Source organism: Somniosus microcephalus, chromosome 7 (genome assembly GCF_052327205.1).
Source record: "Somniosus microcephalus isolate GS21.2 chromosome 7, FLI_Smic_1.0, whole genome shotgun sequence".
In the NCBI taxonomy this organism is placed as follows: domain Eukaryota; kingdom Metazoa; phylum Chordata; class Chondrichthyes; order Squaliformes; family Somniosidae; genus Somniosus; species Somniosus microcephalus.
This window is the reverse complement of record NC_140993.1, coordinates 144512735-144527465: the sequence shown is the minus strand read 5'-3', so window position 1 is coordinate 144527465 and position 14731 is coordinate 144512735. Positions and strand designations below refer to the sequence as shown.

At 43.0% G+C, this 14731-nt stretch overlaps 1 protein-coding gene across 4 annotated transcripts in view; it reads right to left on the bottom strand.

Annotated features, from left to right (window-relative positions):
* ythdf3 (YTH N6-methyladenosine RNA binding protein F3) overlaps positions 1-13974 on the bottom strand; it is a 69278-nt gene extending 55304 nt beyond the window's left edge. For 2 of the 4 annotated variants that reach the window (XM_085993041.1, XM_085993040.1), the window contains exons 1-3: positions 13639-13974; positions 13350-13374; positions 4496-4575 (exon numbers count right to left, since the gene is read on the bottom strand). In XM_085993041.1, coding sequence (XP_085849167.1) covers positions 4496-4575; positions 13350-13374; positions 13639-13662 — 129 coding nt within the window. In that variant the 5' untranslated portion in view covers positions 13663-13974. Of the gene's footprint in view, positions 1-4495; positions 4576-13349; positions 13375-13521; positions 13597-13638 lie in introns of those variants that run through there. The other 2 variants (XM_085993043.1, XM_085993042.1) reach the window with 2 other exon arrangements.
* Between the last annotated feature and the right edge of the window lie 757 nt (positions 13975-14731).

The window sequence follows — 14731 nt, the reverse complement described above, 5'->3', positions numbered from 1 at the left end:
TCCAAGGGGTGAGAACTGTACTGATTAGTCACCACCAAAGTTCTCTTATATGCTTCAGCTGTTTATGGAATGAGCATCTCCCCTTCTGCTATTACAATGCTTTTTTAGATCTGCATCCCAAGGTCTTAAAAGAAGTGGATGCATTGGTTGCAATTTACAGGAAACTTCGCGATATCCGGCACCGACGGGACCGAGCTGGTGCCGTTAGATCAAAACTTCCGGATAGACCAGCGCTAATGTTGAAGGATACGGAGGTTTTCATCTCCGTATCGGACAACAAACACTGTTGCTTAGCAACAGCTTGTAAACACTCGGCCCGTACCTTGGAAGCGTCTCTGAAGCTGTTGCTAAGCTAGAGACGCTTTCCACAGCCTGACTGTTTAAAAAAATACTAGGGGGAAGAAAAAAAACCTAACCAAACGGCTGCTGATTTCTGCCGTTAGATCGAGGTTTCCGGACATACAACCTCCGGATAAACCAGTTTCCTGTATCAAAATTCCCTGGATTGGAAAACCGTTAATGTAACACCCCTATTTAAGAAAGGAAGGAGACAGAAAGCAGGAAACTATAGACCAGTTAGCCTAACATCTGTCATTGGGAAAATGCTGGAGTCCTTCATTAAGGAAGCAGTAGCAGGGCATTTAGAAAAACATACTGCAGTCAAACAGAGTCAGCATGGTTTTATGAAAGGGAATTCATGTTTAACAAATTTGCTGGAGTTCTTTGAGGATGTAACAAGCAGGGTAGACAAGGGTGAGCCAGTGGATGTCGTGTATTTGGATTTTCAGAAGGCATTCGATAAGGTGCCACATAAAAGGTTACTGCATAAGATAAGAGCTCGCTGAGTTGGGGGTAATATATTAGCATGAATAGAGAATTGGCTAACTAACAGAAAGCAGAGAGTCGGGATAAATGGGTCATTTTCTGGTTGGCAAACGGTAACTCGTGGGGTGCCACAAGGATCGGGGCCTCAACTATTTACAATCTACATTAATGACTTGGATGAAGGGATCGAGTGTAATGTAGCCAAGTTTGCAGATGATACAAAGATGGGTGGGAAAGCAAGTTATGCAGAGGACTCAAAGAATCTGCAAAGGGATATAGACAGGCTAGGTGAGTGGGCAAACATTTGGCAGATGGTGTATAATGTGGGAAAGTGCAAGGTTATTCACTTTGGCAGGAAAAGTAAAAAAGCAAACTATTCTTTAAATGGAGAGAGATTACAAAATGCTACAGTTCAAAGGAACCTGGTGTCCTTGTGCATGAAACACAAAAAGTTAGCATGCAGGTACAGCAAGTAATCAAAAAGGCAAATGGAATGTTGGCCTTTATTTCAAGGGGGTTGGATATAAAAGCAGGGAAGTCCTGCTACAACTGTACAAGGGATTGGCGAGACCACACCTTGAGTACTGCGTACAGTTTTGGTCTCCTTATTTAAGGAAGGATATACTTGCATTGGAGGCAGTTCAGAGACGATTCACTAGGTTAATTCCAGAGATGAGGGGTTTGACTTATGAGGAAAGGTTGAGCAGGCTGGGCCTATACTCATTGGAATTAAGAAGAATGAGAGGTGATCTTATCGAAACATAAAAGATACTGAGGGGGCTCAACAGGGTAGATGGAGAGAGGATGTTTCCCCTCATGGAGAAATCTAGAACTCGGGGGCACAGTCTAAGAATAAAGGGTCGCCCTTTTAGAACTGAGATGAGGAGGAACTTCTTCTCGGAGGGTCGTAAATTTGTGGAATTCTCTGCCCCAGAGAGCTGTGAAGGCTGGTTCATTAAATACATTTAAAGTGGAGATAGACACATTTTTGCAAGATAAGGGAGGGAAGGGTTATGGGGAGCGGGCTGGGAAGTGGCTTTGAGCCCTAGATCAGCCATGATCTTATTGAATGGCGGAGCAGACTCGAGGGGCCAAGTGGCCTATTCCTGCTCCTATTTCTTATGTTCTTAATCTATGTGCTCAAGGCCTGGAATGGTTTTAAACTGACTTTTTTTAAAAATTTGTTTATGGGATGTGGGCGTCGCTGACAAGGCCAGCATTTATTGCCCATCCCGAATTGCCCTTGAGAAGGTGGGTGAGCCGCCTTCTTGAACTTCTGCAGTCCGCGTGGTGAAGATACTCCCACAGTGCTGTTAGGTAGGGAGTTCCAGGATTTTGACCCAGCGACGATGAAGGATCGGCGATATATTTCCAAGTCAGGGTGGTGTGTGACTTGGAGGGGAACTACTGACTGCAGAACTTGAGCACAATCTCGACTGAACTTTAGTGCAGTACTGATGAAATTCTGGATTGGCAAAGGTGTTATCTCTTGGATAAGATTTTAAACCAGTACCACATCTCCCAGCTTGGGTGGATGTAAAAACCCCATGTCAGGAAGTGATGAAAATCAGGGCAATTAACATAAAAATTAGAAGCAGTACGCCATACAGGCCTTCAAGTCTGCGCCACCATTCAATAAAATCATGGCTGATCTTCGACCTCAACTCCACTTTCCCACTCGATCCCTATATCCCTTGATTCCCCTAGAGTCCAAAAATCTATCTCTGCCTTGAATATACTTAAAGGCTCAGCATACACAGCCCTCTGGGGTAAAAAATTCCAAAGATTCACAACCCTCAGTGAAGAAATTCTTCCACAACTCAGTCTTAAATGGCCGACTCCTTATCTGGGGACTATGCCCCTAGTTCTAGACTCTCCAGCCAGGGGAAACAACCTCTCAGCATCTACCCGGTCAATCACCCTCAGAATCTTAAATGCTTCAATGAGATCAACTCTCATTCTTCTGAACTCGAGAGTATAGACCCAATCTCTCCTCAGAGGACCATCTTCTCATCCCAGGAATCAATCTAGTTGCGCCGCCTCCGAGGTATGTATGTCCCTTCTCAGATAAGGTGACTAAAACTGTGCACAGTACTCCAGGAGTGTTTTTTTTTTTTTTTTTAAATCGTTCCAAGGCCAGCATTTATTGACCATCCCTAATTGCCCTGGAGAAGGTGGTGGTGAGCCGCCGCCTTGAACCGCTGCAGTCCTTGTAGTGAAGGTACTCGGAGAGTTTTCCAGGATTTTGACCCAACAACGAAGGAATGGCAATGTACTTCAAAATCAGAATGGTGTGTAACTTAGAGCGGAACTTGCAGGTGATGGCGTTCCCCTGCGGCTGCTGCCCTTGTCCTTCTAGGTGGTAGAGGCCACGATTTTGGGAGGAGCTGCTCAGGAAGCCTTGGCAAGTTGCTGCAGTGTATCTTGTAGATGGTACACACTGCAGCCATGGTGCGCCGGTGGTGGAGGGAGTGAATGTTTAAGGTGGTGGATGAGGTGCCAATCAAGCGAGCTGCTTTGTCCTGGATGGTGTCGAACTTCTCAAGTGTTGTTGGAGCTGCACTCATCCAGGCAAGTGGAGAGTATTCCATCACACTCCTTACTTGTGCCTTGTAGATGGTGGAAAGACTTGGGGAGTCAGGAGGTGAGACACTCGCTGCAGAATACCCAGCCTCTGACCTGCTCTTGTTGCCACAGTATTTATGTAGCTGATCCAATGAAGTTTCTGGTCAATGGTGACCCCCCAACCCCCAGGATGTTGATGGTGGGGGAATTCGGTGATGGTAATGCCACTGAATGTCATGGGGAGGTGGTTAGACTCTCACTTGTTGGAGATAGTCATTGCCTGGCACTTGTGTGGCACGAATGTTACTTGCCACTTATCAGCCCAAGCCTGAATGTCATCCAGGTCTTGCTGCATGTGGGCATGGACTGCTTCAATTTCTGAGGAGTTGCAAATGGAACTGAACACTCTGCAATCGTCAGCAAACATCCCCACTTCTGACCTTATGATGGAGGGAAGGTCATTGATGAAGCAGCTGAAGATGATTGAGCCTAGGACACTTTTGCAGCTTTCATACAACTTGTGTGTTATTAAACATACATGCTTTATAAACAGAGCAAATTCCACTTAAAGCATGTTGCATAATTGTGGTAAACCAGTTATTGTTGTTGTTGCACGCTGTTGTACCTATGCATGCCTCAGCATGTCTCTGCTGGCTCCGCCCCTGGCTCCACCCACAGGCCCAGGTATAAAGGTGACTGCTCTGCAGCCCCCTGCCTTCTTGGAACCCAGTCAAGCACGAGAGGCATGCTCTGTTCTTTGCTAATAAAAGCCTTTTAATTACTCATAAAAGACGGAGAGTAACTGATAGCGCATCAATAATATAAACTGATCAGAAAATAAGGCAAGGCCTTGCAGGATAAGTGGACTTTATTCCTTGTCCTTACAGTAAACAAATATAAATTTCTGTTACTATTCCCTACCTAAAGCATGGGAACCGTTACTCGCTCTGCACTTACAGTAATTTTACAGTCTGACAATTGGGACACATTAATAAAGAAGTCATGGAAATAAAACCCTTCCCTTTCCATTTTAAGAAATAAAACAATGCATACAATGCCCGTCAATGCTCAGTGAAGACATTCTTTGAAGATTAAAGTTACTTACCTGATTCGTCTGGCTGGTTAAATAAGGTTCAAAATCGTCATCGTTCACTGTGTCTTTTTGATGCATCGAACCGTTCTGAACTGTAATTAAAACATTCCATTAGAAAATGCTCTTTAAACAATGCAATCACCTTTGAAAATCCAACTTTTTGAAGATGGTTTTATATTGGACAGTACAACAGAATACAACCAGAGTCAATGGTGAAAAGGACAGGTGTCTCATGAAATGCTAATGGATTTATAAGCACGCAGTTTCAGGACACACTGTATGAACATATATAATACGCTTAACTAGAACATTATGTAATTTGCAAGTTGCAAATCATGATTTTTTTTAAAGCTGCATTACTACACTACCCAAAAAAGAGATTTAGGATGGTTAAGCAGAAGTGTAATATGGATGCAAAAAATACCTAGGATAATTACATGGCAATAATCTGATTATCGTATAAACCGGAGGAAAGAATCTTGAGTGATTAATAGCCCAACACCTAAAAAATCACCCCTCCAAAAACAGCAACCAGGAAATCATTCCCTGAAAATATTAAATTGGATGATAGTTTTACAATGACATAAGCATATACAGTACCATGTAATGCACAATATATTATTCTGCTGGTAAGGTGCAACTTTAAGGCCAAAATAAGTCTAATTGTACAAGTAAACACAGCCAGAGGTCAGATTTTAATTATTATTTGTTAAGGGAACTGCATTAGTAGATTGGAATGTGCAACTCTGGAAAAATTAAGCATTTTAAGATTGTTTGCATCTGTAACGCAGTGCAACATATGCACAGGCAATTATTAATATATTACAAGATCTCCTGAGGCATTGCTCATGTTAAGTTAGATATTTGGCTTTATAAAGGACAGGAGTTTTACACCGTGTAATAATCAATTTAGGCGCACCAAAGTCAGTGTTCTTACTCAGGCCAACATCCCCAGCATTGAAGCTTTGACCACGCTCGATCAGCTCCGGCGGACGGGTCACATTGTCCACATGCCCGATACGAGACTCCCAAAACAAGCGCTCTACTCGGAGCTCCGGCACGGCAAGAGAGCCCCAGGTGAGGATACCCTCAAAGCCTCTTTGAAAAAGTGTAACATCCCCACCGACACCTGGGAATCCCTGGCCCAAGACCGCACAAAGTGGAGAAGCATCCGGGAAGGTGCCGAACACCTCGGGTCTTTTCGCCGGGAGCAAACGGAAGCCAAGCGCAGGCAGCGCACGTCAACCCAAGCACCCCACCCACCCGCCCCTTCAACCACCGTCTGCCCCACCTGTGACAGAGACTGTAGGTCCCGCATTGGACTCATTAGCCACCTGCAAACTCATTTTTAATGTGGAAGCAAGTCATCCTCGGTTCCGAGGGACTGCCCAAGAAGAATAATAATCAATGTATTATTCTGCTATGGTAGTGATGTGTCCCTTTTTGGGTAACAAAGTCTAATTGTTAAGTAAACACAAACTCAGGTCACTTAATCAAGTTTCATTTTGTTTGGTCAGATAATTTTGCAAGTTGCAAAAGTGGCAGTCAATTTCAGCTCAAGCTCAGTTGTCCCCAGCATTAATTAGCTTATGATGGATCTGTACACTTTTACATTAATTTTTTAATTTTTAAAGAAACCAAGAGTCTCCCATGGCAATACTAACAGCAAGTCAAATGATTTGCTAAAAGGGCAGGAATATTGACCCGGAATTTGTGGTCGGGATGACGGTGAACTGGCAGCATTCTCCGTCATTCCGCCTTTGAAACTGACCGCAACTTTGGGATTCAGCGCAGGCGGAAATCCTGAAGTTGCGGTCCGTCATTGACCGTTCCAAAAAACAGGCTGCGCGATCTCACTTTCCACACAGCCGGCAATCTGTGTAATCACTCAAATCAGGGAAACTGAAGAAAACTTCAGCTCTTCAGCAGCAAGTACGTTGTTAAATACCCCACTAAAAGTTAGACCCAAAGGGATCAGGTGTAACTGGGGTATTCACAGCATTATTACTGCTAAACAAATCTTAAGGGCCTGGGAAAACAATTGTAATTTTGTGCAGTGTGAAATTTGCCCATTTCAATAAAAATTTAAAATTAAGAAACTTTTTTTTAATTTTTAATAGTTTGTCAATCTTTATTTTGCCTTTTCCCCATGTGAGAGCCCCAGTCTTTGCTTTGCTCTCTCCAAGAGCTTACTCACTTATTTGTTCGCTGTCTGAGAAATCTGCATTTTGATTGGTTGCTCAGACAGCTCATTGACGTCACAGCAGTTCATAGAAACATAGAAGATAGGAGCAGTAGGCCATTCGGCCCCTCGAGCCTGTTCCGCCATTTAATGAGATCATGGCTAATCATCCAAATTCAGTACCCTGTCCCTGCTTTCTCCCCATATCCCTTTAGCCTTAAGAAATATATCTAACTCCTTCTTGAATATATTTAACTAGCTGGGGGAGCCCGGCTTTGCCAGGGCTGTTTTGAGCCGGGCGGTTTAAATCGAGTGCCAGGCTTTGGGGCCTCTCTGTGTCCCTCTGTGAATCTGGTGCCGGGCAACATTTTAAATCGAGTCCCAGGCTTTTGGGCCCTGTGTGTCCCTCTCTCAATCTGCTGCCGGGCAACATTTAATACCTTGAAAGATGAAAGTGAAAGTACTTATAAAACGTTTTTGGTAAATCTTATGTTATTTTTAAAAGAGATACTAACTTTTTCAAAGCTGGATGATCAAAGTAGTTTGAGCTGGAAGCTGAAGTAATGGCAGTGAAACAATGGCTGCCACATCCCTGAGATGAAAACGATTAGTCCTGCCCCCACACACACACACCGATTGGCCAACCATCAGGGGACTCTACTGTAGGATTGGTCAATCGTGACGGCACAGGATTGGTCGAACCTTGACGTCAGTCAATCAATGCTAAGTAGCAGATAATGAGTTTAATTTTGAAGGTTTTTTGCATAAGGCGCGAACAATTTTCGTCTGACCAAAAAGTAAATACGCTTACGACCGTCCCGGAAGCGTAAGCTTTCTTCGGAGGTAACGCACGCGTAGGTACGCCCTCTAACTTTCGAGCGCATAGCCGGACAGACGCACACGTGAGGATAGACAGACAGATCGACTCGTTTATATATATATATATAAGTTGGCCTCAACTGCCTTCTGTGGTGGAGAATTCCACAGGTTCACCACTCTCCGGGTGAAGAAATTTATCCTCATCTCAGTCCTAAATGGCTTACCCCTTATCCTTAGACTGTGACCCCTGGTTCTGGACTCCCCCGCCATCGGGAACATCCTTCCTGCATCTAGTCTGTCCAGTCCTGTTAGAATTTTATAAAAAAGTTTCAATGAGGTCCCCTCTCATTCTTCTAAACTCTAGCGAATATAAGCCTAATCGACCCAATCTCTCTTCATACATCATTCCTGCCATCCCAGATATCAGTCTGGTGAATCTTCGCTGCACTCCCTCCATCGCAAGAAAAACCTTCCTCAGATAAGGCGACCAAAACTGCACACAATACTCAAGGTGTGGTCTCACCAAGGCCCTGTACAACTGCAGCAAGACATCCTTGCTCCTGTACTCAAAACCTCTCGCTATAAAGGCCAACATACCATTTGCCTTCTTAACCGCCTGCTGCACCTGCATGCTTACCTTCAGCGACTGGTGCACAAGAACACCCAGGTCTCATTGCACTTCCCCTTCTCCCAATCTATTGCCATTCAGATAATAAGCTGTATTCCTGTTTTTGCCACCAAAGTGGATAACCTCGCATTTATCCACATTATACTGCATCTGCCCAATCACCCAACCTGTCCAAATCATACTGGAGTTTCTCTGCATCCTCCTCACAGCACACACGCCCACCCAGCTTTGTGTCGTCTGCAAACTTGGAGATATTACATCTAGTTCCCTCGTCTATATCATTAATATATATTGTGAAATAGCTGGGGTCCTAGCACCGATCCCTGCGGTACCCCACTAGTCACTGCCTGCCACTCGGAAAAAGACCCGTTTATTCCAACTCTTTGCTTCCTGTCTGCCAACCAGTTCTCTATCCAAGTCAGTACCTTACCCCCAATCCCATGTGCTTTAACTTTGCATGCTAATCTCTTATGCGGGACCTTATCGCAAGCCTTCTGAAAGTCAAAATACATCACATCCACTGGTTCTCCCTTCCTATTCTACCAGTTACATCCTCAAAAAATTCCAGAAGATTAGTCAAGCATGATTTACCTTTTGTAAATCCATGTTGACTTTGTACGATCCTGTCATTGTTTTCCAAGTGCTCTATTACATCTTTTATAATGGACTCTAGCATGTTCCCCACTACCAATGTCAGGCTTACCGGTCTATAATTCCCCGTTTTCTCTCTACCACCTTTTTTAAATAGTGGGGTTACATTAACTACCCTCCAATCCATGGGAACTGTGCCAGAGTCTATGGAAGTTCGCACTAGAGGATCCCCACTATACTTCACTGATTTGAATTGAATGTTGGAAAACCCAGAGTTTTCGACACAGGGATCACGAGATCCTTGTGCGAAGCGTACTTCAGGCCCAGCAACGAAAGCTTTTGCTTCGCCGCTGACTGCAAATTCCGGGCCATTATACCAGGTAATGCACAAGTTATGATTCAAGTATAGGTGTTCTTACAAAGGCTGATATTAAATAATACTGGTCTACTTGGAGCTGGAGACATCATGGCTCTGGTAGGTTCTGTTAGCTGGAGAGTTTGTCTACACTTTAGATGCTCATTTTTTTACCTCATGTGACCTGGAAATTTGCACGGCAGAGTGTGACACACTTAAGTGTGACAAACAGGAAGTTTGTGCATATGTAACGTTTTTATATTCCTAAATCTTGCTCATGGTAAATCAAAAGGCATGCGATAAAGGATAATTACCCTGTAATGCACATTGTATTATTGTTCTAGTAAAGTGTAAATGCTTGTCTCCAAGGCTACAAAATGGAATTGCTGTTTAACACTGGATTGGCTCAGATATCAATTAAGAAGCTGCTATTGATAAACAAAGAATTCATATAGATGTCAATTAAGAAGCTGCAGCCATTTGGGTTCCAGTGAGTTACTTCATTTCTACATACTTCTCTTTGAAGTGGCACACAAATTTTTCAGTGCTAGACTTGAAGCGTGACAGCCAGGAAATGTGAACTAGAACACTGCTATCCAATACATTAGCCACATGTGGCTAATTGTATTTCTAATTAGTAAATGAAAAATGAGTAACAGTCATTGGGCATGCAATTTCTATTCACATGGCGTATAGATGTGTACATTAACTTTTTGTGCACATGTTGGTAAAATGGTAAAACAAAGAGTGGGCAAGTGTTCCGTTTGATCGTTGAGTACTTTACTTACTTGGTTACTGAATGGTAGAAGTATGTTAAGTAAATACAGACAAGAAGTACATTTACTTGTATTGTGCGAGTGTATGCAAGGTGTTTTCTACTAAAATTAGTGCATGTGGCTAAAATAACGTAGTCGTAGCCACACCTGTGCCTAGTCAGCAATTTCACATTGATAGATAGCCGATTTCACATTGATAGATAGCCGATTTCACATTGATAGATAGCCGATTTCACATTGATAGATAGCCGATTTCCATTTTATTGGACAAGGGATTAATTCGGTTTTTGATCAGTTTTTGTGCAGACATCAACCATCAGTGCATTCCATGCACTTGAGGTCTGATAAGAGGATCAACAATTGTGATTACTACAGGTTTATAAGATAAGTTCCAGGGATGAGGGACTTCAGTTACATGGATAGACTGGAGAAGCTGGAGTTGTTCTCCTTATAGAGCAGAGAAGGTTAAGAGATTTGATAGAGGTGCTCAAAATTATGAGGGGTCGAGACAGAGTAGAGAGAAACTGTTCCCATTGGTGGAAGGATCAAGAACCAGAGGACACAGATTTAAGGTGATTGGCAGAAGAACCAAAGGCAACACAAGGAAAAACTTTCCTTTACACAGCAAGCAGTTAAGATCTGGAATGCACTCACTGCCTGAGAGGGTGGTGGAGGCAGATTCAAACGTGGCTTTCAAAAGGGAATTGGATAAGGACCTGAAGGAAAAAAATGTGCAGGGCTACGGGAAAAGGGCAAGGGTGGGACTAGCTGAAGTGCTCTTGCAGAGAGCCGGCATGGGCTCGACAGGCCAAATGGCCTCCTACTATGCTGTAACTATTCGATGGTTCTAGGTTTAATAAGAAATCTGCAGTTCATTAGGAAATCCAATGTTCAGTATCTAAATCAACAACCATGCAGGCCTCAACTGTTTTCTCAGAAGACACTATAAATCAAACATTTTACTTCCATGCGGCAGTTCATATGGTGGCAAATTTAAAAACATTTAAAACAGAGATGAAAGCTTTCAGGAAATAACAGAAAACGCTGGAAACACTCAGCAGGCTAGGGCAGCATCCGTGGAGAGAGAAAGAGTTAACGTTTCAGGTCGATGACCTTTCGTCAGAACTGGAAAAAAAGCAGGAAATGGAAAGCAGGTTTAGGGGCTGGGAAAAAGGGGGAGGGGATGAAAGAACAAAAAAGGGAAGGTCAATGATAGGACAGAAAGCAGGAGAGATTAAGAGACATTCAAGGCAAGAGGTGGTGGTAACAGGACAGGTTAAGGAACAAAGGATGGCTCCAGATGGGGTGTGAATTGCGCTGGCAGAATTAAGGACAGCTGCCATGTGGGAGGGAAAAAAAGGGCCAAACAAAAAATGTGGATAAAAAAAGAGAGATAGGGGCCAAGGTTATGATCTGAAATTGTTGAACTCTATGTTGAGTCCAGAAGACTGTAAAGTGCTTAATCGAACGATGAGGTGCTGTTCCTCGAGCTTACGCTGAGCTTCCATGCAACAGTGCAAGAGGCCGAGGATGGTGAGGTCTGAGTGGGAATGGAGCGGAGAATTAAAGTGACAGGCCACCGGGAGCTCGGGGTCCCCTTTACGGACTGAACGGAGGTGTTCCGCAAAGCGGTCACCCAATCTGCGTTTGGTCTCCCCAAACTTTCAGGCCTCTGCAGCTTGAAATCAGACTGTCAACTTTTCATCCAAATTTCAACAGGTCAGCCACTTGAGATCCCATCACCTGTAAACAACACATTAGCTGGGCTCAGCAAATGGTGACAAACCTGAAGTGAAGTCATAGCTTGGTACATTCTTATACACTTAACTTGTTTTATTAAACAATATGAGTGTACAGTCAGAACATTGGATTTTCCTAGAGAAATTGCAGACAAACTTTACAATTCTAAAATAATTAATTCCATTGCAGACTCATTTTCAGGCAGGCAGAATGGGCCAGAATTTGCTGTCAAAATAACGGTGAGGCTAATGGCACGCGTCGTGATTTATGTACACAGCAACTTCAGGTGAGGGGCAGATGCACGTTTAAACTCAAATATCCAAAAGCTGCTGTCAGGGTTGCACCGCTCCACCGTTAGCTTAGCAAAAATGGCAACTCGCGGTCTGTCTCACCATTGAAATGCATTGAATGGTCTGAAGTTGTTGTATTTGCACATTAGATATGAACTAAACTTGCCACAGCAATTAACTCATTCTCTCAGGTTTTAATTGTTGCTGGATATTTTAAAGTGCAAAATTTCTGTCTCTTATCTCTCTCCTTCAATCCAATCTTTCTTTCCCTCTCTATTTCTTTCTGTACCTGATTTGGCATTGAATTCACCCACTAATTTATACTTCTGTCTCTATCATTGAGCTGTTAACCAATCAGATTGAAGTATTGTGAAATTAAGATACAGTTCCTTGCCCTGTTCACTCAGGTCCCAGACACCCTGTTTCATTCACTGCGCCGTTACAGCTTGCACTTTCAGAAACTTGCCATGCAAAAAGTTTAAAAACCCAAACGTACAAGGGCAAGTCTAACTAATGGCAGATGCCATTAGATGCCCTGCCACAGCAAAATCATGGCCCAATGTCAAGAAGGAGAGAACACAGTGGATGATCAGTGAACATGGGAAATACTGTAAATTTTATACAGCCCAATATAGTGTAATTAAGAACTGAAGGCAAGTCAGCATTGATAGACTTGCAACAATAAAAGTTGTTTTTCTAGTCTCGAGTTTGGTCAGTATTTCAATTATATATTTTATAATCTGAGTTATCTAAAAATTCCATTATTGTATGAGTTTGTAAATAAACACAAAAAAGGGTTGGCTATGCAATTTTTCATTAACATTATCTTTTCAACATAATCTTATAACGTAAGTTGTTTAGGTGCCTTAAAGATGTTATGGCAGCTTATCAAAATGTATTAAGCAGCTCATGTGAAATTTATTCAACTGAGTAAATTTTACATTTTTAAATCAAGTATGTGCTGTGCTGTTTTCAGAAGCAAACATCAAGACCTCAGGCTACTCACGTTAACACGTCAAATCAATATTGTTCTATGTGTTACACAGTCTGAAAGTGAAATTGTAACAAAGGAAAGCAAAACTCATTTCAAAAAAAGTTAACACTTAAAGTGCAAACAAGTGAAATTAAAGTAGTAAAGCATCATAAATTTCAGACTGAATGGTGTTATCAGATTCATATGTAGAAAATCAAGATAATGTAAAACTTCAGTCAAGTAAAACGTGGAAGCTAATTTGCCCCATAGGTCAAGTTAGAAATCATGTCCTGCAATATGAATACTAAGTGTTCTTAAATTTGATAGAAGCAGAGAAAATATTACGAAGTTTTCAAAGTTTGATTTGATGAGTTCAGAAATAAAGATGTTCATGTTAGGAAAAATCCTCAAGTTAAAGCGCTCTCTAGTAAAAGACACAAAAAAAAATACAAAAAAAAAATTCAAAACTCAGTCTGTATGAAATCAACAGAATGAGTAACGGACCAACTCACCTTTACTTCCCTGTCCTTTCGGTCTCTGATGAAGTATCGTGTTTAATAGAAAGCAAAAATACAAAAGAAAACAAAAAAAAACACACAAAAAGAAGAAAACACCCGTCAGTACCTTATGGAAATTCTGAATTAAATATTAACAAGTTCTTTTAAAAAATAATCATAAATAAACCTTGATATAATATTGCAAGCGACAGGAAATGTCTGAGAGAAAGAGAACGAGTCGTGGCCTGCGAGGCGGCGTCCCAGACTCGAGCACTCGCTCCCCAGCTGGCAGTCAGCGCATTACCTGATCCACGCTGGTAGCAGACATTCTTCATGAAAGATCAGCAGGCAGGGCCTCGGCCTCGGCCTCGGGCTCGGCGGATTTGGTTTAAACCGTGCTCCCAGCGGATCGTGCAGCGACTCAAACCAATGACGGTAAATCCCAAGAGGTAGGGGAGCGCGCCGCTGTTTGCGTGTCGGCAGGTTTCCCTTGGCCTGTCTGTCGTTGTGGAAGTAGCAGCGGCTGTATGTGTGTACGTGTCTGTAACTGTGCGATTATTATCTCTGTCTCGCACACACAATGGCGGAGAGCTCCAGCACTCACTTCCGTTCGCAGCCTCTGACCTTCCGGCAACTGACGTCATTGCGTGAAGGACAACCGAAGAAAAGTGGAAGAAATGGGAGGAGAGAGAGGGGCAGCGCCAGGTGCAATACAGTCCTCCGTCCGAAGGGGCGCCACAGCGGCTTTCCCAAGAATGATGGCGAGCGCTATCCCACTGAGTCCCAAACAGTGCCATCTATTGGAAGACAAGCGCTGTAAGATTAAGACTGAATAACAGTATTATAAATACTGCGTGTGTATATAATTTATTACTGCTCCAATAAACACAGGAAAGAACAGAAAATGCTGGAAATACTCAGCAGGCCAGGCAGCATCCGTGGAGAGAGATACAGAGTTAACGTTTCAGGTCTGGGACCCTTCATCAGAACTGGAAAAAGCTGGAAATGTAACATATAAAGCAGGTGCAGAGAGGGGGGTTAGAAGGGGAGGAAGGAATTGAAAGAACATACTATGAAAATGTTGCAAATGTGAATGGCAAAATCATACTGCATGAAAAATGGGGACAGGGATTATTATCTGAAATTGTTAAACTCGATATTGAGTCCGGAAGGCTGTAAAGTGCCTAATAATCAAAAGATGAGGTGCTGTTCCTCGAGCTTACGTTGAGCTTCATTGGAACAATGTAATAGGCCGAGGACAGAGAGATCAGAGTGGGAGTGAAGCGGAGAATTAAAGTGACAGGCGACCGGAAGATCAGGGTTCAACGGAGGTGTTCCGCAAAGCGGTCGCCCAATCTGCGTTTGGTCTCCCCAATGTAGAGGAGACCGCATCGTGA